The 27315-nt window shown below is 42.4% G+C and overlaps 3 protein-coding genes across 4 annotated transcripts; all 3 read right to left on the reverse strand.

Moving 5' to 3' along the window:
• Positions 1-2200: 2200 nt before the first annotated feature.
• On the reverse strand, positions 2201-8107 carry LOC102784996 (uncharacterized). The gene is made up of 6 exons (XM_087834502.1): positions 8019-8107; positions 6207-6334; positions 5930-5976; positions 5494-5835; positions 5305-5382; positions 2201-2641 (listed from the first exon to the last, which is right to left on the reverse strand). The coding sequence occupies exons 2-6, from the start codon at positions 6284-6286 to the stop codon at positions 2370-2372; spliced, it is 819 nt and encodes a 272-aa protein (XP_087690628.1). The 5' UTR covers positions 6287-6334; positions 8019-8107; the 3' UTR covers positions 2201-2369.
• Positions 8108-10814: 2707 nt separating this feature from the next.
• On the reverse strand, positions 10815-17048 carry LOC148103856 (uncharacterized). Its single transcript, XM_087834622.1, has 4 exons — positions 17029-17048; positions 11652-11707; positions 11185-11544; positions 10815-11002 (listed from the first exon to the last, which is right to left on the reverse strand). Exons 1-4 carry the CDS (start codon positions 17046-17048, stop codon positions 10815-10817), a joined length of 624 nt encoding a protein of 207 aa, XP_087690748.1.
• Positions 17049-22086: 5038 nt separating this feature from the next.
• Positions 22087-23793, reverse strand: LOC148103857 (tripartite motif-containing protein 16-like). Of its 2 annotated transcripts, XM_087834308.1 has the most exons (3): positions 23726-23760; positions 23292-23590; positions 22087-23219 (listed from the first exon to the last, which is right to left on the reverse strand). In XM_087834308.1, exons 1-3 carry the CDS (start codon positions 23758-23760, stop codon positions 22087-22089), a joined length of 1467 nt encoding a protein of 488 aa, XP_087690434.1. The 2 variants fall into 2 exon arrangements, with proteins under 2 accessions (XP_087690434.1, XP_087690440.1); XM_087834314.1 differs by having other exon boundaries at positions 22087-23793.
• Between the last annotated feature and the right edge of the window lie 3522 nt (positions 23794-27315).

The following is a 27315-nucleotide window of genomic DNA, read 5'->3' on the forward strand; positions in this document are numbered from 1 at the left end:
GCTGGACTCCTGGACTGCAGTCTGACACAACCAGAGGGCCAATCATGCTGGTGTTGGCTGGGGAGGATGGCGAGCTGGGTAGCCAGCGTGCGGTTGAATTGCTCGACCGGGCCATCCACCCCAACCCACCGGCAGATCTCCCCAAAGACCTTCGATTCAAAATTACACCCCTGGTCATCCAACTGAAATGAGGTTTGCAAATGTGAAAAGGGTTGATTACATTTGCTGACAGCATATTGCATTGATACTAATTCCAAGGCAGTGCATGACTGGCAGCTGAGTCCCCCTAAAAGTTTAAACCTAAAATCACCCTGCTGTCCATTATTAAACCTGTCATTTATTTGGCATCATTCAGCTTCACCACTTAACTGATTCCCACAAAAGTCCACATGGAGGCAATAAAGTCAAACACAATAAATAAACTGCACAGCAGGCCACTGATATTTACAGTTTTTCTCGATTGCTAAAACACTAAACCCTATTGTCTGAACCAAAGTCTGAGTTGCCTGAACCCACTTATTGAATCAGTCACTCTTTTGACAAAACCATAAGCACTTTTCACCTGTTTTGACACATCTTGTCAACACATTGTCATTGTGATGCACCTGTGTTGCATAATGGTGAGCACAGGTGGCAAAAGCCAAACACAAGTAATGCTCAGGTGTCACCGGTTGAACACAACAACTCAAAATTGATCGCACTTGTGGCTAATGATGTGGGGGTACATATAAGCCAGAGCACTGGTTTGTGAGGCATTACAATGGATAGACATCCAAAAAAAGGAGTTTGTGTGAGAGATGAAATCTTTCACATTTCAGATAAAGTCAGAGCTACTGTGATTGATCACGTCCTTGTCCATGGTATGACAATGAAGGAGGCCGGACTAAGGGTACAACCAAACATCAGTAGATTCCACCATACTCCCCCTTCCTGAACCCAATTGAAGAATTCTTCTCCGCATGGCGGTGGAACGTTTATGAACGCCAACCTTACACCAGGGTAAATCTCTTGCAAGCCATGGAACTGGCCTGTGGTGACATGGGTGTGGAGGCATGTCAAGCCTGGATACGGCATGCCAGGGTTTTTTTTCCCTCGTTGCCTGGCCAGAGAAAATGTGGCCTGTGACGTAGACGAAGTCCTGTGGCCTGACCCAGTACGGAGAAATGATGCTGTGGCGGAGTAATGGACTTATATTTGTGTGATTCTACGTACAAGTGCTACATGTAAATGCACAGGATTTCTTTTTTTTTGGCAAATTCTCTTTTCTATGTACAAGTGTTAGAAATGCACAGGTATTTTGTTTTGCAACATGCATTTAGCCTAAAGAAACATTTATTTCTACCGCTTCATGTCCTGAGCATTGTGTTTTCCTTTTTCTATTTAGTGTTTAGTGACTACTCAGTAGAGTATTTAATTTAGATTGACTTAAGGCATGATTTGATGGCATAGTTCAGTTTTGAATTGTTCTGGGGTGAAAGTTTGGTTTTGCAAGAAGAGTCAGAGGTTTTGTGAATGTAGCTTGAAAACTGGGTTTTGTGTTCACAGTGTGGGGAAAAGGAGATCAGCTTTCCAGGAATGTGTCTTAGCAATCGAGAAAAACTGTAACATGCTGGCAGCTCATGAACCGTTTGTCTCATTTCCACCTAAAATCCATCTCAGCTGGAAAGAAAGAACAACGAGGCTGAAGGTGAAAACTTAAATGAAGAAAAAACTAACATCCTGTGTGCTGAATAAGACACAGGATTAAAATCAGTAAATGCAGCAGAGTTTCAGATTCACAATAACAAGATTAATCTGTAGTGTTTAAAAAATAAAGCTGTAAATGAATCCTGAAAGTCTGAACTCACAGCCGCAGTCTGACAGTTTTATGAGATCAGAATTTAAAGAAGCCGATCACTTTCCCTGATGGTCTCCTCGTCTGATTTTTCAGGGTGTCAATAGAAAATACCTTTAAACAACATAACCAGAAATGTTTGTATTTAATGAAGCTTGTCTCTGATGACTATTTTCAGTTTGTTTTTATGTAAATATTTCATTTTGCCTCTTGTTTGTATTTCCAGGTATGTTTTCTGTTGTCTTATATCATCTTCTGTAAATCATCAGTACCATTTATTATAGTTAGTTAAAAAAATAGACAGAAAATTCAGAAAAATTCAAACCCATAAAAATAAATATGTATTTACAATATGTACACAGAAAGATTCAGAAAGGCAGCGCTCTGTGCTACAACATCCATCAGTAACCAGAAGAGCAAGAAATAATCTCTCCCTTCAGGCACATTAATGATTACGGCTGTGAATTCAATCCCAGGATAACAGGAGCCTGAATTAACATAAGTCATGTTACACAGCGCACATCACTTCCTGTAATTAAAGCAGCTCAGAGTCTTTTGTTGATGTGACTGATGATTCGCTCTGATCCAAAGTTGGTCCTGCACAGAGAATCCTGTCAGTCCCAGTTTGTTTTTCTGAAACACTCAACATCTCTGCATCAGCATAGAGGTGTCGTTGGCTTAATTTCTTTCTCAACACAACCCACAGAAAAAACCCCACCAAGATTAAAGCTGCTGTCACTCCTATTATGATATGGTTTCTTGTTGATATTAAAGTTGGTCTCTGAGGTTTGAGCTGATCAGCAGCTTCTGTAAAAGACAAAAAAATCTTAGTTGCCATTTGTTCATGTCTAAAATGGATATTTGCAATTAACATACAGAATTTGAGTCATGTAAGAATAGATTATCATAGTATTAGGGATTTAGTTGTATGAACCATAGTAAAACATTATATTCATTATTCATTTAAGTAGGTCATAGGTCAGGCTACTAAACATTCACACATAGAGCACACACAGAATTGGGAGAATAGGTCAGAGGTTCATGTGAGAAGCAGAGGCGACAGCATGCTGCCGTTACTGGGACACAGTGTTGGTGAGCCAAAGCTGGGAGAACACAGTGTGCGAAGAAGTGGGCAGCAAGGACACGAGATAAGGAGGCAGGAGATAGAGAGGGAACAGGAGGCACCTAGTTTTGAGAGACAAAGGTTGTGGATGTCTGTGTTGGAGAATCATTACCCTGTTTTAGGTTGCATTATACTTCTGATTTAGAAATTGTGAAATTATTACACTGATTTGTATTACACTATACTGCTGATTTATTATTGTGAATCAATTACACTGTTTTATGATGCATTATGCTGCTGATTTATAAAGAAATACTGTTTGCAGAGAATCGTGGCCTTGCTTTCCTGATTACAAAGATATCAGAACATACTGCACGGGAGATTCTCCCTCATCTCACACAGGAGGAGAAAAGCAGGAAGCCAAGGTTGTAACTTAGGCTCACTGAGAGAGAAAGAATGTGGATGTTTACGTTTTTTTATGACTTTGGAGGGTGGGGGGGCTATAAGAATGTGTGAAACAGTCAGACATTTCGAGACCTGCCGGACCCCCTCCTGTCCACATCTCCCGTCCGGACGCTTGTAATGCTCGAAGTGTTTGTATGGAATAAAGAGAATTGTATTGATTAAAGTGATTGTTGATTGAGCATTAAAACACTGAGTGTTGTTCTTCTTTCAGCCCGAAGATCAAAAGAATTGAAGTTTTTAACAGTCATAAATGAAAATTCCAGCACAAACAGTTCACAGAAGCTAAGCAGTCAATTTTAGCAACGCAGTGAGAGCTATTGCAAAAAAAGGTAATTAATCAGCTAACCGGTGACATTGAGTCGCCAGTTAGCTGATTCCCACTCACTGGTTGGGGTGAGTGGGAAAAAGTCTCACACTTGGATAAAGCACTTGGAGCTTGAGACTGCGGATACAAATTTCGAGCTTATGCCCTTTAATATGCTGAGAAATCAGAGCGATGAAAAGCTGGAGAATCATTAGATTTTTACTTTTCAGCTGTCTGTAAATGAACGGCTATGTTTAAAAGAAACCGTTAACAGCTAAATCAGGATCATTTTACTTTAATGTGCTTTTTAGTGATGTGTCGGTCGCGAACAAAACGGCTCTTAGAGCCGGCTCTTTGAAGTGAATGGAGCGATCCGGCTCCTTATTGGGAGCTGTGGTTATTTTCTTTCTTTCTCTCTCCCTCTCTCTCGCACTTTTTTTGCTTCACTCGTGACTCTTGTGCTCGTGCTGAGCAGACGGGGGAGGGGCCGTAGTTACACTCGCAGTAGCACAGGAACAGAGCAGGAGGGAAGGAGAGAGAAAGAGAGCCAGGGACAACAACAAGAGACAACATTGTCACATTAGAAAGGTTTAGTATAGTGATGGGAATTCTGGCTCTTTTTAGAGAACCGGCTCTTTCGGCTCCCAACCGGCTCTTCAGGTTGTTTTGTTGCTTTAACTCATTTATTATCACCAACTGTCATGGCCTGGGTCTGTTGACCCAGAGCTCACGTATTTTTGGTATATTTTTCAGTATGCTATGTTTTTGGTGGTTTTCTCTCCCTTTGTCCTTTCTCCCTGTGTTCTCCCAGAGGTTTTGGGGACGGCAACCCGGAAGCGCTCCCGCACTGGAGGCTGCCCCACCTGCCGCTCATTAGCCTTCACCAGCTGTGGCTGATGGCCTCATGAGGAGCGTCGTATTTAAGAGGGTGGCGGAGCTCCAGTCGGCGCGGGATTATACTAAGTCGAACCTGTTAAGTACCTCCGTTGATTAGTGAGTTTGTGAACGGCTTCGCTAGTAAAGGCTGCCTGCTGAGCTGTGTGTGTTTTTTGTGTCACCAGGAGTCGGGAGTCAGGAACGTCGTCACGAGGGAAAATCACGGAGTGGAATCGGGTTTTTGGAGTTGTCACCTTTTTCACTGTAATGGACACGTACACTGTGTGGGATTCATAGGGGAATCGCCACAGGAGTCACAGTGCCGGAATTGTATATAGTTGTTGTTTCTGTCCACTCACTACAAATAAATTTACTGTCCTTCACCAGAGTCTCGCGTTTGGGCCCTACTTTCTCTACAACTCCACGGTCTGCCGTCGCAGCCCGTGACAACAACAATATAAAATTATGCACAAAAGGAATTACTAATGTTAAAAAATGTGTTTTTTATATATGTTTATATATAAATATAGACGGTGGCCCCTAGAGACAAAGTACGTACAAACTCCAGAGTTTCACACGTGTTATAGAGAAGGAAAATCACAGCAGCAACAGCTGAATCTCACAGAAAAACTGCATTTTGAACATCAACACTCAACTACCAGCTGAAATGAGCCTGCCTGTCCAGATGGAGGCGCTATAAGCTCAGTGTTTCCTGGTGTTACATTATTAAAAGAGCGATCATGGTAATGTTTCCTCATTCACCTTCAGCAGCCGTCAGTTCAGACAGTGGAGTTGTGGGAGATGCTTTAATTTTCTGGGCCACGTTCAAGACAAAATGTTCTGTGGAGGAAATCAGTGTCAGTGTGAAACAAGCTGCAGCAGCACTGCTGGATCTTTAACAAAAAGCTCAGTGAAATGGAAAATAACAAAATAACAACCAGCTGAGCTTACCAGAGACCTCGAGCTCCCATCTCCTCAGGACCTTGTTATAATCAGCAGCCAGATCACAGCGGTAGTTTCCAGAGTCTTCAGCTGTGACTCCTGACACATAAAGTCTGACTCTTCCTCCTCTCAGGGCGTCTCTGTCGATGTGAACCCGTCCTGCAAACTGCTCATGCTGAGACTCAGAGTCCTCCACTCCTCTGATCATTTTATAGAGAATCTTAGTGACGTCTGAGTGGAAAACACACATCATGTTGATGAGAGACACGTCAGCTTGGAGCTGACTGTCCCATCTGATGGTGATGTTGTCGTCCTCCTCTGCCTCATAGACACTCTGAGTCCTTTTTGCACCTGCAGAGGAGACACAGGAGTGTCGAGTTATTTAAACAAAACCTCTCATTGTGTTTATTTTGTTCACCTAAAATTACTTCGATGTGAAACTCACAGACAGGAGTCAGGCTGAAAAGTAAAAAGATCCAGATCATCGTTACCCTGTGAAGACAAAACACTTTGATTAGAGGAAGAATTTAAAAAATAACATCTGTAACCAGTTTGTGAGTTAATCAGGACATAAAACAGTTAAACCATATTTATTTCTTCTTCTTCTTACAACTGTTATGACTATTATAAAAGGAGCTGTTGATATCAGAGTGGCCTTGCTTGATATGACCTGTTAATAACTTTCATTGAGCTCAATTTTAACGACCCTGTGTGTGTCCTACCTGTTGGGTGTTCGCGCTCTGTCAGGTGTATCTAGGAAGTCTGCGTTCCTCTCCATGAAAGGGAACAAACATGCGAGCATGAGGTTTTCCTGCTGAGCTTACTGGATGCATTACAGTCGGACACCGGCCTGGAAAAGAAAAACGAGCCATTATACACTTTTATAGCTAAACATGTGACCGCCAGAGGGCGCTGCTCACAAATAGATAATCGAAAAACACATCAAGGTCACGTGTTCAGTATTGTTTAAAAATTCCTTTTTTTTTTAGCTTTGCTAAAATGATGCTTGAGGGTTGTTTTTTTTTTTAAAAGAAAGACTCAGATTTATTTCATTTTATATTTTCTATTTATTGATTAAATCATCAGTTAAATGTTTACCAGCTTTTTTATTTTAATAAAAAACGTGTCGGTTTCTGTCCTTTATGATACAGGAAAGCCTCAAAGCCTTAAATCTGAGGACATATTTCAATTTTTATTTTCATTGTAACATGATTTGTTTCTTTATCTGTAAACAGCAGACAAATCTACAATTTTGATTTTGATTAGATTTTTTTATGCCTTTAATCACGTAATGCTGTGTCCTCATGGCCTCTGACCGGGGAAAACCACTGAACTATGGAGCCACTTATGTTATTAAGGCTGTTTGTGTCTCCTGCCTTTGGTAGCAGGCATTTCTGACTCATGAGATCTCCGCGGATCACATTTATGCACATTTAATGTGACACGTTGTTATAGTTAATAACGATTTTATAGTTAATAAAAAAAACACTCGTGATTTTTATTAAACCTGGTTTAATAAATAATATAACCTGATTAGTGTCGATAGTGAATACGTCATCATCGGTCATATTTAAACAAACAATAAAAGCACGACGGAAGATGTAAACAATAACGAACAACATAAGCTTTTTTTTCGCTTTCTGTACGTGAGCGGTTTTTTTCGTTTCTCAGACTCAGCTGAAAATGATTCACCAAACAAACATTTTTCAAACCAGGAAGTAGAGCGTATAAGCTAATGTGTTTCAACAACTGCGTCAGAACTCCTGACAAAAACAAAGAAGGAGGAAGTGCAGAAATGTTCCGATAAAAACACATTTCAGCACTCAGAGTTGGTCTCTAAGAGCTAAATAAATATCCTCATAAAGCAGTAACACTGCAGTTCAAACGCTGAATATAGTTTTTGTTTATTTGAAAGGTTTAAGGGCTGAACTGCTCTTCTATTTCCCCAAACTCCACCGATCCAAACAAAACCGACGAAGAAGCAGAGTCAAAACACTGAAACTTTAATACGTTTAATAATAGTCGGATTAATTAATGTGCTTCCTCTCTGATCATCATTCTGTCATCTATAACCTGCTGGATCATTAAAAATCTGGATCATTAAGAAGTCCAAACATGAAACCCTGCTGAGTTTTACATGTTAACATTAAAGAAGTTTTAAGGTGTTACCAATGGAGCGTCTTAGTGCCATTATAAAGGGAAATTGTGATGCATTATATAGGATATAGCGGCCTTTGTTTGATCACCTTTCTCGGGACCAACCGTCCCCCCCCCCCCCCCCCCCCCGCATTTTCCCCCCTTGACTTTAAATGTGGAAGACTGTACATATTTTGACCCAGACATGCACATTTGTAACTCATGTGGCTGTATTTGTTTGTTCTCTTTCTTTCTCTTCTTCCTGTTTGTATTTGACTGTGCTGATTTTTTGTTGCTTGTATTGTTTCCAACAAATCAATATGTCATTGTTTAAGAAGTTTTAAAGCACTGAGCATGAAAACATAAAGAATCGAATCTACAACAGCTTTTAGACTCACCAGTTTAAAGGAGAGCGAGGAGCAAGATGTCCACTTTGTGTACATTAATAAGTTAATGATCGACTGAAGAACGAAGTGACTGTTCTGTCTGAAGCAGTGTAAATGACTCAGATGAGGAAGCAACTGCTTGAAATCATCTGAATGATTGCATCAGACAATCAGTTATAGCCACTCCCTGCAGTCATTTTGAGAGTTTCCAGTAGGTCACCTGAGTAATAGTGAACAAAGCAGTGTAAACACATGAGAACAGAAGGGAACTACATCAATATCAATTTGACTCTGAGCTGCTCTCCATTTTAAGTAATGCTCAGTGTTCGCTCAAACTTCCAAGCAAGGAAAGTTTCTGGGATCTTCAGAAAAATAGAACCTCATGTCTGTCAGACAGTTTATTTCAATTATCCGCAGAACCAGTCACTGATTATTGATACTGGTTTACCTGCCAGAAACGCATAACATAACATGTCAGAGCTGACTTTAACTCTGTGGTTTATCAGCAGCTCTTTGAATAACACTGAACACAAGCTGAAATAACTGTTTTCCTCTCAGCACTGTAACACTTTCATTGTGCTGAGTTTGTCTCCTCTCAGCTTTTGTCTCTGCTAGCATGAAAGAAATGAATCAATCATTGTGAACAGCAACATAAACAATGGTGAGGACATTTTCTCTCTAAGAATACTGCAGCATGGTGGGAGCAGACACATGTAATCTCACAGCATGCTCCAGGACAACTGAAGGAGACCTGGTCCATCATATTTATTCTGGTTATATTTGTGTTGTAATTGTGTTACTGGCTCACAGTGTTCCCTGCAGAGCTCACAGACAGAGGAGAGATTTTCAAAGAGTAAACACAGAGTTCACAAACAAACAAACATTTCTTGTAGTTTTTCCAAACTTAAAGAAAATGTTTGATTCCAGATGAATCGACTCTTGTGTTGCCTCCTTTTACTGATCGTGAATCAAAGCTGTTCATCTTTTGCTTTAACTTTTTTCTTTTGTTTCTGAGCAGAAAATAAGATAATGCCTGTAACAGAGCAGGAAAAGTGAGCTTATAGCGTCACCATCTGGACAGACAGGCTCATTTCAGCTCTAACTGTAGCTGAGTGTTGATGTTCAAACTGCAGCATTTCTGTGAGATTCTTTAAATGTTACTTTGTACATTTGGTGAAGCTGTTGCTACTGTGATGCTCCTCCTCTATAATACTCATAAGTCTGTATATTACTGTGATATATACACTGTTTGCACCTGTACCTATTTATTTCCTGTATTTCACTCTGAATCTGTTCTGAGGTCAGCTAATCAGTGGAAAAAAGATGTGACCACAGAGCTCATATAAGATGCTAAACTCCAACAGAAACATTCATGTTAGTGCTTTACATGTCAGATAAGTAGACTAGGAAATAATGCTTTTAACCAGCTGTTGTTGTTGACTCAGCTGTCTGGAGACACCAGGGTCACATGTTTAATCCGCTTATTGCCACAATAAGTAATTGTGATAATACTGAAACCTTTGCTAGAGAACTTACACTCACACATTTCTGATCATGAACAACTATCAGTAAATAAAGATGTCCAGTATTGGTGTTATTGAAGCTCCTCTCAGCTACAGTCTGATCCAAAGTGTAGATTTTTACAGCAGAGTTCTTGAACTGGATGAATTTCACGTTTGTTCCTCATGTTTCACTTTTATTTTTGTTTTAAATCCAGGCTGAACTTTGAACTACATGATGCCACAACTCTGAGACCTGCCGCCTGCAGGACACAAATCATCTGTGGAGATTCTGAGGTCAACGAAATAAAAATGGAGGCTGGGGGATGTTCCTGAATAAAGATAAAACATCCACAGTTTCATATGTATTATGGAAGAGGATGATCACAGCAGCAACAGCTTCACCAAATGGAGAAAATTACAGTATTTATTGGAACTTTAATACACATGTTACATTTTTTTCTTGTTCCTTTGAGGCATCAGTGCTCACAACATGCTGTTCTTTTTCTCTGTTACTGATGTATAATGTAGGTGTTTGTAGCTAACTGTTGAAAACATCAGATCATATTTATATCACTTTAAATTTATACTGACATGTTTTAAATTTGTTCACAAATGCCTCATCAAAGGGGTCAAAGGTCATGAGCCAGGCTGGTCAGACACAGATGGAGACCGTTCACATTAACACCTGAGACCATCTTAGAGCAGAGATCCGGGTCACCATCAAACTCCATAACATGTGACTCATGGACAAGAAATCACCAAATCACCATGACGACAAGTGGCCGATCTGTGCTTTTCAACATCTGAGCATGAAGTAAAAATATTCTGTTCATTTCCAGCTCTAAGTTCATATTCTGTGAGTCTACAAGAGTAACTCTGAATGATTCACAGCACAAAACATTCTTCTTTATATTTGTCTGTGTCTTTGTGAGGAAATGAAAAGAAAAACAGCCTGAATGGAGGAAGTGAGCCGAGGAGCAAAGATGTAAAAATGGTTTGAGATCACGTCTGAGGAAGTCATGGGGAAGAAAGTCCTGTGATGTGATGTGTTCGCAAAGTATGACAAGCATGTGTGTCATACAGGTCCAGCTAACCCAAACACTACACCACCCTGTGTGGGGAAAAATTTTATCACTATGTGGAAATTATCAAAAGTGCTTTTAGAATCTTTTTTATTCTACAACATTATTTACATGATCACTGATTATTTCAGCTGGGATAACTTCAATTACACACCAGGAAATCTCAAATTTTATTTCACAAATTATTTTCCGCCACTAGTTAAAGGAAGACAGTCGTGTAGTCTTTAGGTTGAGGGTTTTTTGATTTTGCTCTTTGATTTCCTTCCTACAATAAACCAAATGAAAGCAGCCAGCATGGCAGACAGAGGAGCTGTTAGTGCTGTTAGACCCTGTATAGTGCTCAGCATGGTTTTTCCGCAACTCTTTACTTCTCCACTCAGAGTTGATCTCTGAGGTTGGACTTGATCAGCAGCTGTTAAAGACCAGAATGAAAATGTCAGCAATCTGGACTTTAATAATATTAAATATTACAGTTATAAATGAATCATACAGTTAAAGCTTCATAAAGTCTGTTGTTAAACAGCACAGTCAGTACAGCAGTGATAAAGATGTTTACAAAAAATGACTATTATTTTTTCTACTTAATCATCTCACCAGTGACGTTGAGTCGACATCTTCCAACACTGAAGCCATAATCAGTGTTGACCTCACACAGGTACAGACCCGAGTCATCAGTCGTGAGTCTGGACAGTTGAAGTCTGATTCGTCCTTCTCTGAGGGCGTCTTTGTCACTCTGGACTCGTCCTGAAAACTTTTCATCCTGAGACTCTGACACCTCAACACCTTCATGAACATGATACAGGACTGAGAGTTTATCACTGATGAAGAGTTCACAGAGGATGTTGAAAGTTTTGGTGGATCTGTCATGTTTGGTGGTCAACGTCCACTCCAGTGTGATGTTGTGGTTCTCCTCTGCCTGATAGCAGGTCTGTGTCACATTGACTACAAATGATCCTGTTGAGGAGACAGAGAGGGAAAGAGAGGAGCAGACACACTGAGAACTGGAACAAATCTGTTGTTAAGCTTTATTTGGAGTTCATAAAGTGAAGCTGTAAACTAACCAGAGACACATGAGGTGAGGATGATGAGCAGCAGGATCCTGCAGATCATGTTCTCCCTGTGAGAGGAGACAGAGGTGAAGAGTCCTCAACACATGAGGTCAAAGGTCAGTCAGTAGAACTAGAAGAAGGAAAATCTACAGTCTGACCTCTTGTGTCACTAAACATCAAACTGTTTAGTTTGATGTTTATTTCTGGGCTCTGACTACCTGCAATATATACGTGACCTGCAGAATCATATTGAATCTGACTCCTTCTCACAGTCAAAAATACCTCCCTCAGTCACCTCAAGCTGCAGAGGAGCAGTGTGTTGTGTTGTGTTGTGAATGAAGTGTGCAGAGGAATCAAGTGTTATAATAATCTTGTGATAGGAACTAGTTCTGATGGAGTAAATCAGTGTTTAGTGTTTTTCATTCTGCTTTTCTGCTGAAGAAGCTTCTCATCAGGAATGCAGAGACTGATGAAAGAAACACAAGTTTCCTCCAAGCTGACAGCAAAATATAATAATTAAGAATTAATAATAACAAACAATTAGACTGTAACATTTGCTGGTAAAATAATAACATTATATCACATCCTGCACACGCGAACATACACGGACAGATTTCACTGACTGAGCTATATATATATATATATATATATATATATATATATATATATATATATATATATATATATATATATATATATATATATATATATATATATATATATATATATATTAGGGGTGCAACGATACAAAAAATTCACGGTTCGGTTCGGTTCGATACTTTGGTGTCACGGTTCGATATTTTTTCGATACAAAAAATGTTCATGCCTTTTTATTAATTTGTCATTTATTAAATTTCCACGGCACATTCTGCACCACCTCTCTGTGCATTCATCATTTGTTTAAAGCCAGCTCACCTCCTGCAACCACTTTTCCGAGAATACGCGCTTCTATTGTGGTTCGGACTCCTTCTGACATTTCTTTTGAGGTGGAGGAACATCACAGTAATTGCTTAAAGGAGCTTCTTCGACATCTTTAAGAGTTCTAATCAAATGTCTGTGTTAAGGGGACCTTACCCGAATGGATTTAGTGGCAGAAAACACACGAGCACAGGGTTGAAGTGATGCAGGTTTTATGTACACAGATGAGGGAGTATTTACAAGGGAAGGGGCTATATACAGTGACAGATAAAATGTACACGGAGAGCAACGCTGACGGGATAAGACGGAGCCGGGGGGTATGCGGGCGGACCGATGACGCGCCGGAATTACCTAAGAACGAAGGACAAACAAAGTTAGAGTACGTCGATCGCCGAGAGTTCAACTAAAAGTGGACGAGGAGAGTTGGAGAGCTTACTTGCAACACTGACACACAGATGTAGTGGTGGTCACAGCCGGGTGTGAAGTAATTCTCCGTCACGAATCCACAGCAGCCCACACACAGAAACCTAAGCAGGCGAACAGGCAGCGGGACAGACTAAAACAAAGGAGAAGCAGGCAGATGATGGATCCTGAAACGTGCAGCTCAATTGCGTGGAATCAGCAGATTCAGCTAGCACCGACACGTTACCACTTATGAGACGATAATACTCCGACACCAGACGTCCGAGATTCAGCTCCATAAAAGCGCTCCCTAATGACGTCCGATGCGCCGCAGGTGTGCCGGAATGCCATCGAGCCCCGCCCCGCCTACCTGTGCCAAGAAGGAAAACAAAACCAAAAAAACAACAATAAACCCGCCACCTCCTAACAGTCTGTCCTCCTCCAGAAAATCTTATGTATGCAAACACGCGTTGCAACTTCTTATCTTGTGCGCGTTTTTTATTTTGACAGCGAATGCGCACCTGCGGACCACTTATGTGCTGCCCTGGTTATTTAGCTCGTCATATTGCAGCCACAGAAATTCTTTTGTCCATGAAACCATAAAGCTGCACTTTCTTTTTGCCTTATAGTCTGATTTGTCATAACTTTTCCGTTTTGTGGTAAGCTTTTCTTTGGCTGTCACTTCTTCACCCTGACCTGTCTTATTTGGCTCAGCAGAACTAAAATATATATCCTGCTGCTTTTACACACGCACTCACATGACGCTCAGCGATTCTCTGCGCTATCAACCTCTCACATGTTTAAGCTTGCTGCGGGAGATTTCACTTGTCATGTTTGCATAGTAAGCTAACGATTGATAAGATGATGTCAGAGGAATTGGTGCGCAAATTATCATCACTCACCAATCAGTGCTGTCGCTCTCTATACACAGTTCGCGCAATTGCAAAGTGAAAGCAAAAAACAAGCGCAAATTCAAACGCGATTTCAATATGTCACATATTGACAGTGGCTCACCGATGCCAATGACATAATTACCCAGCTACATTTCCGAAAGAATGCAAAAGCATTGACATATATTTTTCCTTCCTACGATAGGCCGACGGGCAGGGCAGCCCGACTGGAAAAATCGCTAGCCCCGGGACATCGGGCTAGCGATTTTGCAGCCCTGTATCTGATTGAGGAATCACTCATCTTTGGAAAAGAGAGTTTATTACAGAGAAATGGCTCTTTCCAAAATAAAAGCTATACTATACGCTTCTTCTGGGCTATATTCTCAGCAGCATATTAAACATATCAGGTCCCCATAAGGAGAATCATGTGCTAACGGCTGTCTAAATGACTCGGCTAAAGTTTGTAGCATGCGTGCTTGTTGTTTTTGTCTGCTTCCACTTGTCTTTGCACTAGGATGATGTCGGCATAAATGTGCAGTCATATTCGTTGTGTTCCCACTAGTGCTGTCAGCGTTAATCTGAAATGATGCTAACGCCACAACACGGCAAATCTCCTTTAACGAGCTACCGCGGATTGCCCTGTGCACGGGGCTGGACGGCCAACACGTTAACGAGCTAACTGCGCTAACACATTAGTTCCCACTCATGTAATTGAACATTGCGTGGCACATCCAACATACTGTTTTACTTTAGTCCATGACGCGCTTACCTTTAGAGTCATACATCACATGAAAACCAAAATAGTTCCAAATGCCAGATCTGAATGAGGGGGGGGGGGAGGTGTTCAATTTGCCATGTTGCAAGGAGAGCTTAACTTCTGTCTCGCTAGCTTGCCCTGCGCTCAGTGAATCTGTGTTCGACTACTCCGCCTAGGCTGCACTGTCGAGCGCAGATCCACTGAGCGCTCAACACAGACAGCACCGTCAGAAGGAAAGTTGATAAAATAAATTTAAAATGCTGTATTGTTCGATACATATCCGTACCGAACCGAAAGCACTGTATCGAACGGTTCAATATCGATACGAGTATTGTTGCACCCCTAATATATATATATATATATATATATATATATATATGTGTGTGTGTGTGTATATAAATTCCCCACTCGCCCCTGTGGGTGGTCAATCCTTCAAGCTCGGGTCCTCTACCAGAAGCCTAGGAGGTTGAGGGTCCTGCGCAGTTTCTTAGCTGTTCCCAGGACTGCGCTCTTCTGGATAGAGATCTCCGATGTTGTTCCCGGGATCTGCTGGAGCCACTCGCCTAGTTTGGGAGTCACTGCACCTAGTGCTCCGATTACCACTGGGACCACTGTCACCTTCACCCTCCACATCTTCTCGAGGTCTTCTCTGAGCCCTTGGTATTTCTCCAGCTTCTCGTGTTCCTTCTTCCTGATATTGCTGTCATTCGGAACCGCTACATCGATCACTACGGCCGTCTTCTTCTGTTTTTCTACCACCACTATGTCCGGTTGGTTAGCCACCACCATTTTGTCCGTCTGTATCTGGAAGTCCCACAGGATCTTAGCTCGGTCATTCTCCACCACCCTTGGGGGCGTCTCCCATTTTGACCTCTGGACTTCCAGGCCCTTCCAGACACAGATGTTCCTGTACACTATGCCGGCCACTTCGTTATGGCGTTTCATGTATGCCTGGCTGCTAGCATACATGAAACGCTGCTAGTTATGAGCTGGATTGTCTCTGGAGCATCTTTACACAGCCTGCACCTGGAGTCTTGCCTGGTGTGATAGACCCCAGCCTCTATGGATCTTGTACTCAGAGCTTGTTCCTGTGCTGCCATGATTAGTGCTTCCGTGCTATCTTTCAGTCCAGCTTTGTCCAGCCACTGGATTTCTGGATATCAGCCACCTTCTCTATCTGCCGGTGGTACATACCGTGCAGGGGCCTGTCCTTCCATGATGGTTCCTCGCCTTCCTCCACTTTCTTGGGTTTCTGCTGCCTGAGGTATTCACTGAGCACGCTGTCAGTTGGGGCCATCTTTGTGATGTATTCGTGGATGTTCGTTGTCTCATCCTGGACTGTGGTGCTGACACTCACCAGTCCCCGGCCCCCTTCCTTCCGCTTAGCGTACAGCCTCAGGGTGCTGGACTTGGGGTGAAACCCACCATGCATGGTAAGGAGCTTTCTTGTCTTTATGTCAGTGGCTTCTATCTCCTCCTTTGGCCAGCCTATTACCCCAGCAGGGTACCTGATCATTGGCAAGGCGTAGGTGTTGATAGCCCGGATCTTGTTCTTACCGTTCAACTGACTCCTCAGGACTTGCCTGACCCTCTGCAGGTACTTGGTGGTTGCAGCTTTCCTAGCGGCCTCTTCATGGTTCCCATTCGCCTGCGGGATCCCAAGGTACTTGTAACTGTCCCCTATGTCTGCAATGTTGCCTTCTGGTAGTTTGATCCCCTCCGTTCTGGCTACCTTCCCTCTCTTTGTTATCATCCACACACTGCTACTAAGAATCAACATGAACACGACAGAATTAACCAGCATTGTTAAAAGAACAATTATCGAGGGCACACTTTTGCTGGCTGTCTTAACTTGTTATCAGCTCCCAACACACATTATCGGCACATTTTTACACATGAGTGTTGTGAACACTGAGTGTTTTATGTCACACACAAACAAGCTAATTTTTCACAGTTTAATGATTCACTGGATAAATTTACATCTGAGATAAAAACACGTTTTAGTGAAAAACTGCACATCCATGTTGTTTTCTGGAAGACAGGTTCAGAGTGACTTCCCAACAACCTGCAGACAACATTGTGCTTTTGTTTCTGTGTCAGATACAAAAAGGTGAACCTTATACACACCTGATTGATATTTATGGGACTTATCTTGCTGGTAATGATGCTTTGGTTTGTCATTTTGTTAACAACATACACCCTGTTTCTGTCTTTCATCACTATAGCTGCATGTGTACAATGTGGATATTGATGTTATGTAACAACGAGGCGTGTGTCGACAAATCCAGGAAGTCTTTGATGAAGCTCATATTCAGGCTCACTTCTTTAAGGGACGGTGATGTCACCGATGACATCTGAAGTCTCGCTGGTTCAGAAAGTGTTTCGAGTGTTGGTGCGAGTTACGAACAGTTTCAGCTGTGACACAGAGGAGCTTGTTTCCATGGAGCCTGCTAAAAGGAGAAGGGTTTCCTCCTGTGTGGCAACACTTTGAGCTGATCTTTCTCAGTAAAATATTACACATGATGTTCACGTCAATAATGAAATGTGTTACTGCTAAAATACTCACAAGCTTTTGTTTTTTTCAATTCCAAGGTGAAGTGTTTGTTTTGTGCCAAGCAACTGGGGAACAACTACAACTACAACTACAACTACTATGGGTATCATCTAGGCAGAGGTGCATAGATCCAAACCTTTACAGGCCTGCTGTGGGATACTCTCCTCAGTACCATGTGAAAGGGTTTTCCAAAGTCGGGGAGATTATTACCAAAAACAGAAACAAGCTCATTCCAAGCACAATGGGAGAAAAACAGAATTAATTTCTTAATAAAAATGAATAATGTCACCATCACCTCAGTATTCATGAGCACACTCTCTGTCCCATCATTTGAAAACACTGCAACAGTTTTAACATCAACATCACACGTCCTCTTGGATTTATCTAAACAAACTGTAATCAGACTGATGAGTTTGTTAATATTTGTGCGCTGTTCACAGTGTTGTTAGTTTTGGTCTAAAATATTCTGACTTGAGCTGTTTGCACCGTAGAATTTATTGGCATGTTGCACCTGTTGCTGCTTTGACATTTCAGAAGTCATATCAGTGTCACATACATTGTGTTAATTCAGCATGAGTTCAGAAATACATGAAAACAGCTTAAAACAAAAATGCTGGAGTCCAGGAAAGCAGTCCAAAGAAATCAAAGTTCCAGCAGCAGGAGCCCAAAACTCAAACTGAGGAGCTGGGTCAAGTCCAGTTTAGGGGGCCCACCCTCAGGCCAACGGCATAACAGTCCATAGCGAAGAGTGGCAGCGGCGCAGGCAACTGAGCAGATCCAGAGGCCGTACACGTGGAAGACGGCGGTGGTGACTGAGCAAACGAGGGCGTGGGCGACGATTCTCGGGCACCGGGCGTACTGGTGGAGGCTTGGTAGGTGCAGAACCAGACGATAGTGTGGTAACCACAGCCGACGAGACTGGACCAGATGGCAACGTGGCAGCCACAGACGATGGAGCAGATGGCGGATGAACGAGCTCACCAGAGCCGCCAGCGGAGACGAGGATGTGCCGGAGCAGTTCTCCTGAACCCCCAGCAGAGTCGAATGCAGAGCCAGCAGGTGCAGATGAGGCGGAGCTAACTGTAGCTGCACAGGGCATGTCTGTCTAACAGTCTGTCTGAGCTTTGTCAGAAAGATGCAGTCCTCAGATGACTGAATGAGCTCACCAGAGCTTTCAGCAGAGGATGACAGCAAGTGAACAGGGCTGGGCTAGAGAGGGACCTGGAAACAGAGCTAAAGCCTGAACAAGTAATAGAGCTAAAAACTGAACTAGAAACTGAACTAGAAACTGAACTGAACTAGAAACTGAACTAGAGGCTGAGCTGGTGATAAAACAGGAAACTGAGCTGATAAATGAGCTAATGGCTGAAACAAAAGTTTTGGTGGTGGTTGTGATGATGGTTGTGCTGGTGGCTGTGATGGTTGTTGAACTTGTGACTAATCAGGTAACTGACTCTTAGCTGCTCTCCTCTGGGGAACAGGGATGGGTACTGGGCCTGGCCGAACACCAGCCATCCCCACCCGAGGAACAGATACGGGTGCAGGGACGAGCTGGGTTCTTCCTGTCTTTACGCTGGGAGCCCGTGTAGGCGCAGGAGCTTGCTGGACCTCTGCTGCTCCCACCCAGGGAACTGAAACGGGTGCAGGAGTCGGCAGGGTCACGGTTGCCTTCACCCGGAGAACGGGAACAGGCATTGGCAATAACTGGGTGTCTGCCATCCTCACCCAAGGACCAGGTACGGGTGCAGGGATTAATACAGCCTCCGTTAGCCTGGCAACTGAAGCAGGGACAAGCTAGACCTTAGCCTCCCCCACCCGAGGAACCGGTAAGGGTGCAAGGGAAAGCTGGGCCCGAGCTGCCCTGGGAACAGGAACTGGAAGTGCAGAGCGGAGCTCAGGAGCAGTAACAGTCACTTGGCAAACTAGGTTAATGGTGCCAAAGACAGTTTCAACTTGACACCGAGGTGTCACTCTGAATAAAGTCTTTAGAGTTCAAACACACAGTAGCGGAGTTATCTGATTCAGGCGATACAGAGTCCACGGAAGACGAAACAGTGTTACTGTTGATCTATTTTTACTTATTTATTTATTTATTTATTTGATGGATCCGCCTTCCCCTTGTGTTGACCATTCTCACCTGCTGGTAAGCCTCAGTCCTGAAGTCCTCTTCCCTGTATGGTTGAATGTGAAGTTGCTTTCCCTGTCTGGATAATAAATCTTGGAAGCACATCTCCTCTCTCTTTTTAGTATAATGAACCTGTGCACCTTACTGTGTTAAACATATAAATATGCATTAAAGCCACTAAAGTGTCATATAGTCCCTGTTAACACATGCCTGCTGACACATGATACAAAGTAATATGTGTTTGAATACAACCTGAAACCTGTTAATGTTCTGATTTAACAGCAGATTTCTCCACATGCTGGACAGAGAAATTCCTGCCTCTGTCACACAAAAAGTGGAAAATATATTTGTTTGACATTTTAATCACAATAACAAATAAAAAAACTGTTGGTAGATCCACTTTTTACAATGAATCATCCATCAGTAAAAATCTAACTCAAATCAAATACAACAAATTCATCATTCATAGAAAAAAATCCAACCCTGCAGGGATCAAACATCTGATCAAACACCAGGGTTGGACACAGACTTTCTAATCTGACATCACAAAGTTATTCTGAAGATGTAAATCTAATTAAAAACTCCCCAAAACTACTATGAGAAAACCCTTAAAAGGTTCATTGATAGAAGAAAAATCCTTTACATATAAAATCAACAGAGGTTCCTGATAAATAGACTAAAAAACAGAGAATAGCTGAACAGTTTCTGTGACACAGAGGTAAAAATGCATAAATGCTCCATGATTTTCATTTCTATCCATCATCTTGAACACTGACTATAAATGTGTTCATGTCATTATTGTGTGATTTGGTTTCTTCACGTGTCTCCTTCAGTGCAAATAAAGGACTCTTAGAGGTCGTGTCCAAATTCATGGGCTGCATCCTCCTGAGGCCGCATTTGTAGACCGATTACGTCACAGCGACGCGCCGAAGGCTGTCCAAAATCGTAGACTCCTCCGAATGCAGCCGACAAATGCGTCCTCCTTTTCCCCGAATTTGAAGGATGGGTCGGGTGTGTCCTTCTTGGCCCACCATATCCCAGAATTCATAGCGCGGCCCAGCCAAGCTCCAGTTTCCGGCAATGGCGGCCACTACTAAGTTTTAAAATTACTCTTATTAATCTTTCTGGGCCACAAAATAAACTTTAAACATATTTTCAGGCGAGAATGTGGGTTAGCTCGTTGATATCATCATTCAATCAGAGCTCCCTGACCTGCTGTCCATCTACACCAAGCGGTGCAAGTCCAAAGCTAGGAAGATTATGATGGACCTCTCCCATCCCAACAATGGACTCTTCTCACTGTTGAGGTCTGGGAAGTGCTTCCGCTCCCTTAAGGCCAAAACAGAGAGAATGAGGAGGAGCTTCTTCCCCCAGGCTATTCGGGCCCTGAACCAGGTGTAGGACTGGACTCTCCCACACACATCACTATAAGACTGGACTCTCACACACATCACATCACCACACGCACCACCACACATTTCCTATAATTTCCTATAATTTATAATCTTTATAATCTCTTTCTGCTGTTTGCACATTTTTATTTTTTTATTTTTTTATTTTTTTACTGTAAATTCCTAAGTTAATTTGTAAATTTTGTAGTAAATTGTAAATACTGTAAAACTTTTTTCTGTCATTTAATGGTCGGGCATTGTACAGCTACAAGCATTTCACCCCCATGTCATACTGTGTATGGTTGTGTGTGTGTGACAAATAAAATTTGAATTTGAATTTGAATTTGATAATTAAAAATGAACACAAAAAACGGAGAAAGATTTCGGGTCCATTTTCGATTTTGGTGCCGTGGCGCTGACAACCGGAAATACTCTGAATTAAGGGCGGGAGTAGATCGAGAAGGCTAGACCGTCCAATTCCATAGCCGTTTACTTCCGGCCTACCCGACCTCCTGAGGACCCGGCCCACGAAGACCGCGAAGGCCGGGTCCTCAGGAGGATGCAGCCCATGAATTTGGACACGACCAGAGTGTGTGCTGTGTGTTTTTCTGAAGCATGACGATCCTTTCCAACAAGTATTTTCAGCTGTTTGTCTCCACTCTGCACTTTAGTCTTTCTTCCTGTCATGTCTGTGTTTGTCCACCAGGTGTCTCCCTCAGCTCATTTTCTCCAAATCAGAAGCATCAGATTTGTGGAGACGCTCTGCCTGCCAGACACAGCTCAGGGCAAAGAAACATGTTGATCCTCCACAATATACAGGCCTGTATCATTTAGTTTTATATTTAAATGTATAAATGATCGAGTGTGATCAAACTTTTCATATGAAAAATAATATTAAATGTCAAACATTAACTATTTAATTTTTGTTACATTTTAAAAGTTCAAACCTCAAAGACATTAAGTTTACAGTCATATATGATCAAGAAAATCAACAATCTTTACATTTCAGAAACTGGAACCAGCTTTAAATGTGACTAAAATAATGATAAAACAATCATTTCTCTAATCATTGACTAACTGATGAATCACTGCAGCTCCAATATATTGTTGCATTTGACAACCCACTACAGCAACTACAGAATAAAACCACTAACCAGACTGATGACAGATTTCAAACATGCTGAATATGAAGAGTAGTATCATTTAAACTCACATGATTATCAGCCATAAGAACAAATTCAGATTTATATTGATGTAAGGTATATAAATGTAAGTACAGTTTGAATCAGTGCAATATTATTTTCACACATCAATGGACCACTGAACTTCTCAGCTTCTAAAATGTAAAACCTCATTTAGAAACTACACAAGTACATATAATGGTCAGGGATCAACATGAACCTGTCTTCTCTATTTGACTTTAATCAACTCTGCAGTGTGTCCATAATCAAAAAGACAAAGTCCAGCATAGAGCGGCTGAGTGAATGTGGTCTGGACTCTGTGGAGGAGAGTCATGGTTTCAGAGACGCTGTAGAAAGAGAGAATACCTGCTCTGTGATCCAGGTACACTCCTACTCTGGAGGACACAGGACCATAGAGGACAGTTTGGACATTGTTGTAAAGAAATTTGTAGCTTTCTTTGTACCAATATAATGCCCAAGATTTGTCATTGTATCCAAATCCACATTCATTGCCCGTCCCTGTTCTGATGATATTCTTGTATGCGACTGCTACACAAACTACTCCCCCTCTCCGCTCAACCTCCCAGTAACAACGTCCAGTCAGACTCTCTCTACTCAGGACCTGAGAATATACAGTGAATCTGTCTGGATGATCAGAGTAAGTCTGTTTTTGTCTCATTAATGTTACTTTTCTGTTCCCCTCAGATAATAACAGACGTCTGTGTGCTGTGTTTGGATCCAGTGTGATTTCATGTGAATATTTTAAGAATCCAGCTCTGGTCTTTGGCTGTGCTGGTGACAGTAAAACATCCACTTCAGTGACTGTCAGTGAGATGTTTGTCCATTCCTCTCTCAGAATGTCCTGTAGTTTATCTCTGGTCTCTGACACAGCTGCTGTCACATCCTCAAAGTAGCTCAGAGGACGAATATTGATGCTGGATGAGTGTGTAGACTCACTGAGTGCTGACAGTGAGGGGTAGTTGTGTAGAAACTGGTTGTGATCCTCTGTGTGTGAGAGCTGCTCCAGCTCGCCGTCTTTCCTCTTCAGCTCAGCGATCTCCTGCTCCAGCTTCTCCTGAAGCTCTTTGACTCGACTCACTTCAGTTTCCTGCTGGGATCTGACCTGCTGCTTCACATCAGAGCTTCTTTTCTGGAGGAGACGGATCAGCTCAGTGAACATCTTCTCACTGTCCTCCACTGCTTTATCAGCAGAGCCATTGATGGCCTCCACCTCCTGTTGAAGCAGCTTCACATCTTTCTCTCGCTCCTGGATTCTCTGCTGGATGTTTAGTCGTCTCACCTCGAGCTCCTTCTGCTTCTCAGTCCTTTCTGCTGGAGCTGGGACTGTTTCATGGCCTTTATGTTCATCCATTGTGCAGAGATAACAGATACTCTGCTGATCAGTACGACAGAAAATCTTCATCACCTCATCATGACGAGAGCAGATGTTCTCCTGGAGCTTCTTGGAGGGGGCCACCAGCTTGTGTTTCTTTAATGGAGCTGCATCATAGTGAGGTTGGAGGTGTTTCTCACAGTAAGAGGCCAGACAGACTAAACAGGACTTGATGGTTTTCAGTTTCCTCCCAGTGCAGACATCACAGGCCACATCTTCAGGTCCAGCATAGCAGTGATCAGCTGGAGCAGCTTGGAGTCCAGTCTTCTTCAGCTGCTCCACTAAAGCTGCTAACATGGTGTTTTTCTCCAGGACAGGCCTCGGTGTGAAAGTCTTCCTGCACTGAGGGCAGCTGTGGATTCCCTTCCTGTCCTCTTCATCCCAGAAACTTTTAATACACTTCATGCAGTAGCTGTGTCCACAGGCTGTAGTCACCGGATCCTTCAGTAGATCCAAACAGATGGAACAAGAGAAGGTTTCTCGGTCCAGCTGAACTCCTTTCTGCGCCATTTCTCCTCTCAGTGTCAGTGACTGTGTGAGTTTCTCTTCCTTAAAACTGAAACTAGTCTGAGCTCTGATCTCAACAACATGTTTCTGCAGTGAATGGAGCCTGTCAGCTCTTACACGTCACCACATGTTGGTTACACCCATCTTCAAAGTGCAGATCTGAAGGGGAGGGAACGAGGAAACACGTGGACAGAGAGGAGGTGCTGTGTTTAAGAGCAGGAAGAAGAGGGAGGGTTATCAGGCTGTGCTTCACTCCAGGAAGAGGAGCAGTTTGAGAGCGATAGTGTGTGTTTAACCCTTTTTATTTACTGCTCACATCAACTTTTAAGCTTGTTAACACTTTCTTCTATATAAATAAACTTCAGTTTAGAAATGTCAGAGTTCTCACTGAAGTTATCAAACAGTCCTTCAGTTTCAGTCAATGCAGGAGGACAATGATCCTAAACATACAGATAAGGCAGCCACTGACATGATGCTTATGTTGCATTTAAGTTTATGTTCATTTCAGTTGTTTCTCTCCCTCAAACACCATCAGAGGTGAGAGGGTGCAGCAGGTGTAGTAGTTGGTATATGAGACAGTAAACAAATTAAAGGTTTTTCAAACACATTCAGCTCCACAAAAATGTGATAAATGTTTGACAGGAATAAAAAGAAACTCTGATCCTTCTTTAAAAGTATTTTTCTGTTATTATGGTCGAGTTGATCACACAAAATCTTCTTGAGCAGGGACGTGGCTAAATACAGGTATGTGAGAACCAGTCAATATTAAGGTCTCCAGTGACTGACTGCAGCTTTGTACATGTGACCTGGAGATACTGGATATTAGAACTTGGTGGTCTGTAGCAGCAGCTCACTAGTACAGGTTTCACAGGAGGAAGCTGGACCTGTAACCACAGAACTTCCAGTTGGATCAACAGTCAAAGCAAGAATCAGCATCTGCACATTTATCATCAAGAGCAGCAGGGGGCGCTGTTACACACAGAGGCAGCTTCTCTCCCAAATGTGTCCAGAACAAGAGCTGAGCAGCTTTTTCTGTGAGTCAAAGTATTTCTAACAAACTACAGCAGATCACAGAGCCTGTGTCAGCTCAGCTATCAGAATCAAACAGTGAAGCTGACCTGTGTAAGTCAGCAGGTCAGACAGTGTGTTAATGAGGGGAAATCTACAAAGCAGTAATGAACTTTTCATAAACCACATTTAATACAAATCTATGACACGTCCATAAGTCTGCACCATCTGAAACCTCCTTACATTTCAGCCCTCATTTCTCATCATATTGTAATCTACAGTTATTTATGGTTCAGTGAGTTTTGCTTGGAGTTTCCAGCTTCTGAGAGCATTATTTACATCACTGAAGTATTTATGATTCCCCTGGTATAAAAAAGCTTCACAGTAAAATCGCATCTTTGTAACATTCACACTGAAACATGTTTACTATACTGCATGATAAAGACAGCTGAACACGACGTCCCCAGAAACATGTTTTATTATCAGAAACAGACAAAAGGAATCAGCTTTCCTGACCTACAGTTTGATGGTTCAAAAGCACGAAGGACAAAAAATGTAAAGAATTGAAATGTAAGAAATCTGTCCTCTCCTCATCCTTCCCACCACCCTCAGGGTGACCTTCATTTTCTTTGCTCTCTTTACCTTCATCATCCTCTTCATCGTCTTCTTGCTCACTGTCTGCTACATACACACACACACACACACACACACACACACACACACAAACACACACACACACACACACAGACCTCTACATCAAGAAGAAGATATGAGCCTCTTAACCTGCTCACAGCCTCATACTATTTTTAACATCAGAGGTCAAACCAGGTCACCAAGGATCGCCATAACAACTGTAACTAATACCAGAATAGGTCAAAGGTCAGAGTTGTTAAAGTGGTTAAATATATGAAATACTCAACAGTGTGTCAGAGAGAAGGGAGCAGCTATCAGTCTGAGTCATACACTGAGCAGTTTGGCAGCATTCATGGTTTTATTGACACAGTTATGATCAGTTTGAAGTGTTGCAGCATGTTCACTCCTGCTCTGCATGTTGTGCAGTTACTGATGTGTTAAAGTGTGTGTGTGCAGGCTGTGGCTCTGTTTCACTTCCACAGTTCAACTACAGAGGGCGCTAAAAGGGTCCAGGTCATGTTAGTCTAAGTGCCTGAAAAGAAGTTCAGTTTCCTTCTTTTTAAGATATCCAGGCTGAACTTCACGACAACAATTCAAGCGTCTACCAATGAGAGTTCAGGATACTGTGATTGATCTACGACGGGGTGGTAAATACATCAGAGGGTGACCTCAAGTGTTTTTATGTCTAGTTAACAGAAAAAGTAGGAGTATAAGCCATGTTTGCTCAGCAGCAGCTTTATATTAAAGGTTGTAGCTTTAGTATTTTAGCTTTTATATAAACCCCTGTTTAACCCCCTGCTATGTGCCTATTGTGAAGAGGGAAGCTGTGACCACTAGAAGTATAGTAGTAGGTGGTCGGAGGAGGCTTTAGTGGAACTACAGGGTTGTTTTGAGGTGACAGACTGGGAGACACTCTGTGAGCCTCACGCTGAGGACACCAGTGGGCTTACTGAGTGTGTCACTCACTACATAACCTTCTGCACAAGCTCCACTGTCCCAGCACGGACACATTGCACCATTGCCGCCTCTCCTCCACCATTCACTTCCACTCGTGACCAGATTCAAAGACAAAGGAGAAGACTCCAGTCAAGCACGTCTGCTGGACCAGACCAGACAAGTCCTGTGTCCTCAAGGCCTGTCCCACCCAGCTTTGTGGAGTCTTTTATAAATTGTTCATGTTGAGTTTGCCATCTTCAGAAGTTTTATGATGACTCTGCAGTGGTTGGATGTATCAGTGTGTCATGGTCCGACAACTGAAGTTTAACAACTTTTCTGCATCAGGATTAAAGTCAGAATGAAAATCCTCTATTTTCTCTTCTTCTGCTTCTTGTCAGGTGAGGACTGATGATCTTAATGTTGCTCTTTAACTTTAATTTTAACTAAAAACATACTTAACTTTATAAAACACCTTATGAAATACATATATTTACTAGAGCTGGATATCTTTAGACCGGTCTTGGTCTCGAGACCACTTTTAGGTGGTCTTGGTCTTGTCTCAGTCTCGCTGTCTCAGCTCGACATAGTGGTCGGGAGATTTGGAGTCAACAGTATCCATGACACACAACATAACGTTCGATAATGTGTCATCTGCAAAAGCATCAGCTCTAAGAGCCGTGCTTAGAGAGTGCTTTGTAGTGAATCAGAAGAGTCGACTCCCACTGAGCGAGAGCCGGCTCCTCACTTAGTTTCCTTTCGCTGCTCAGCTCTCACACAGTGGCTCAGCTGTGCTCCAATCCCTCCATATTGATGCCAATCACATGCGAGGATATAGGATAATATCATTGTGTGAAAAACAGAGAGGGTGAGATACGCGACAGTCAAGTGGAGCGTGCGTCTGTCCTCTCAGTAAGTGAGTGAGACAGTAGACAGCAGTGAGGAGGGCTGTGTGAAAGCAAGAACACATAAATATGCCTGAAA

Source organism: Neolamprologus brichardi, chromosome 3, assembly GCF_056152115.1.
Source record: "Neolamprologus brichardi isolate AB-2024 chromosome 3, ASM5615211v1, whole genome shotgun sequence".
NCBI lineage: Eukaryota > Metazoa > Chordata > Actinopteri > Cichliformes > Cichlidae > Neolamprologus > Neolamprologus brichardi.

Bases quoted from the DNA above. Each gene is read 5' to 3' on its own strand.
- LOC102784996 (XM_087834502.1), bottom strand. From the start codon at position 6,286: ATGCTCGCATGTTTGTTCCCTTTCATGGAGAGGAACGCAGACTTCCTA. The intron at 5,977-6,206 runs GTAGGACACACA...TTGTCTTCACAG, and splicing joins AGAGCGCGAACACCCAACAG to GGTAACGATGATCTGGATCT. The intron at 2,642-5,304 runs GTGAATGAGGAA...TGTCTTTTACAG, and splicing joins TGAACTGACGGCTGCTGAAG to AAGCTGCTGATCAGCTCAAA.
- LOC148103856 (XM_087834622.1), bottom strand. From the start codon at position 17,048: ATGGAAACAAGCTCCTCTGT. The intron at 11,708-17,028 runs GTCACAGCTGAA...CTCCTCTCACAG, and splicing joins ATGGAAACAAGCTCCTCTGT to GGAGAACATGATCTGCAGGA. The intron at 11,003-11,184 runs GTGAGATGATTA...GGTCTTTAACAG, and splicing joins ATGTCGACTCAACGTCACTG to CTGCTGATCAAGTCCAACCT.
- LOC148103857 (XM_087834314.1), bottom strand. From the start codon at position 23,760: ATGGCGCAGAAAGGAGTTCAGCTGGACCGAGAAACCTTCTCTTGTTCC.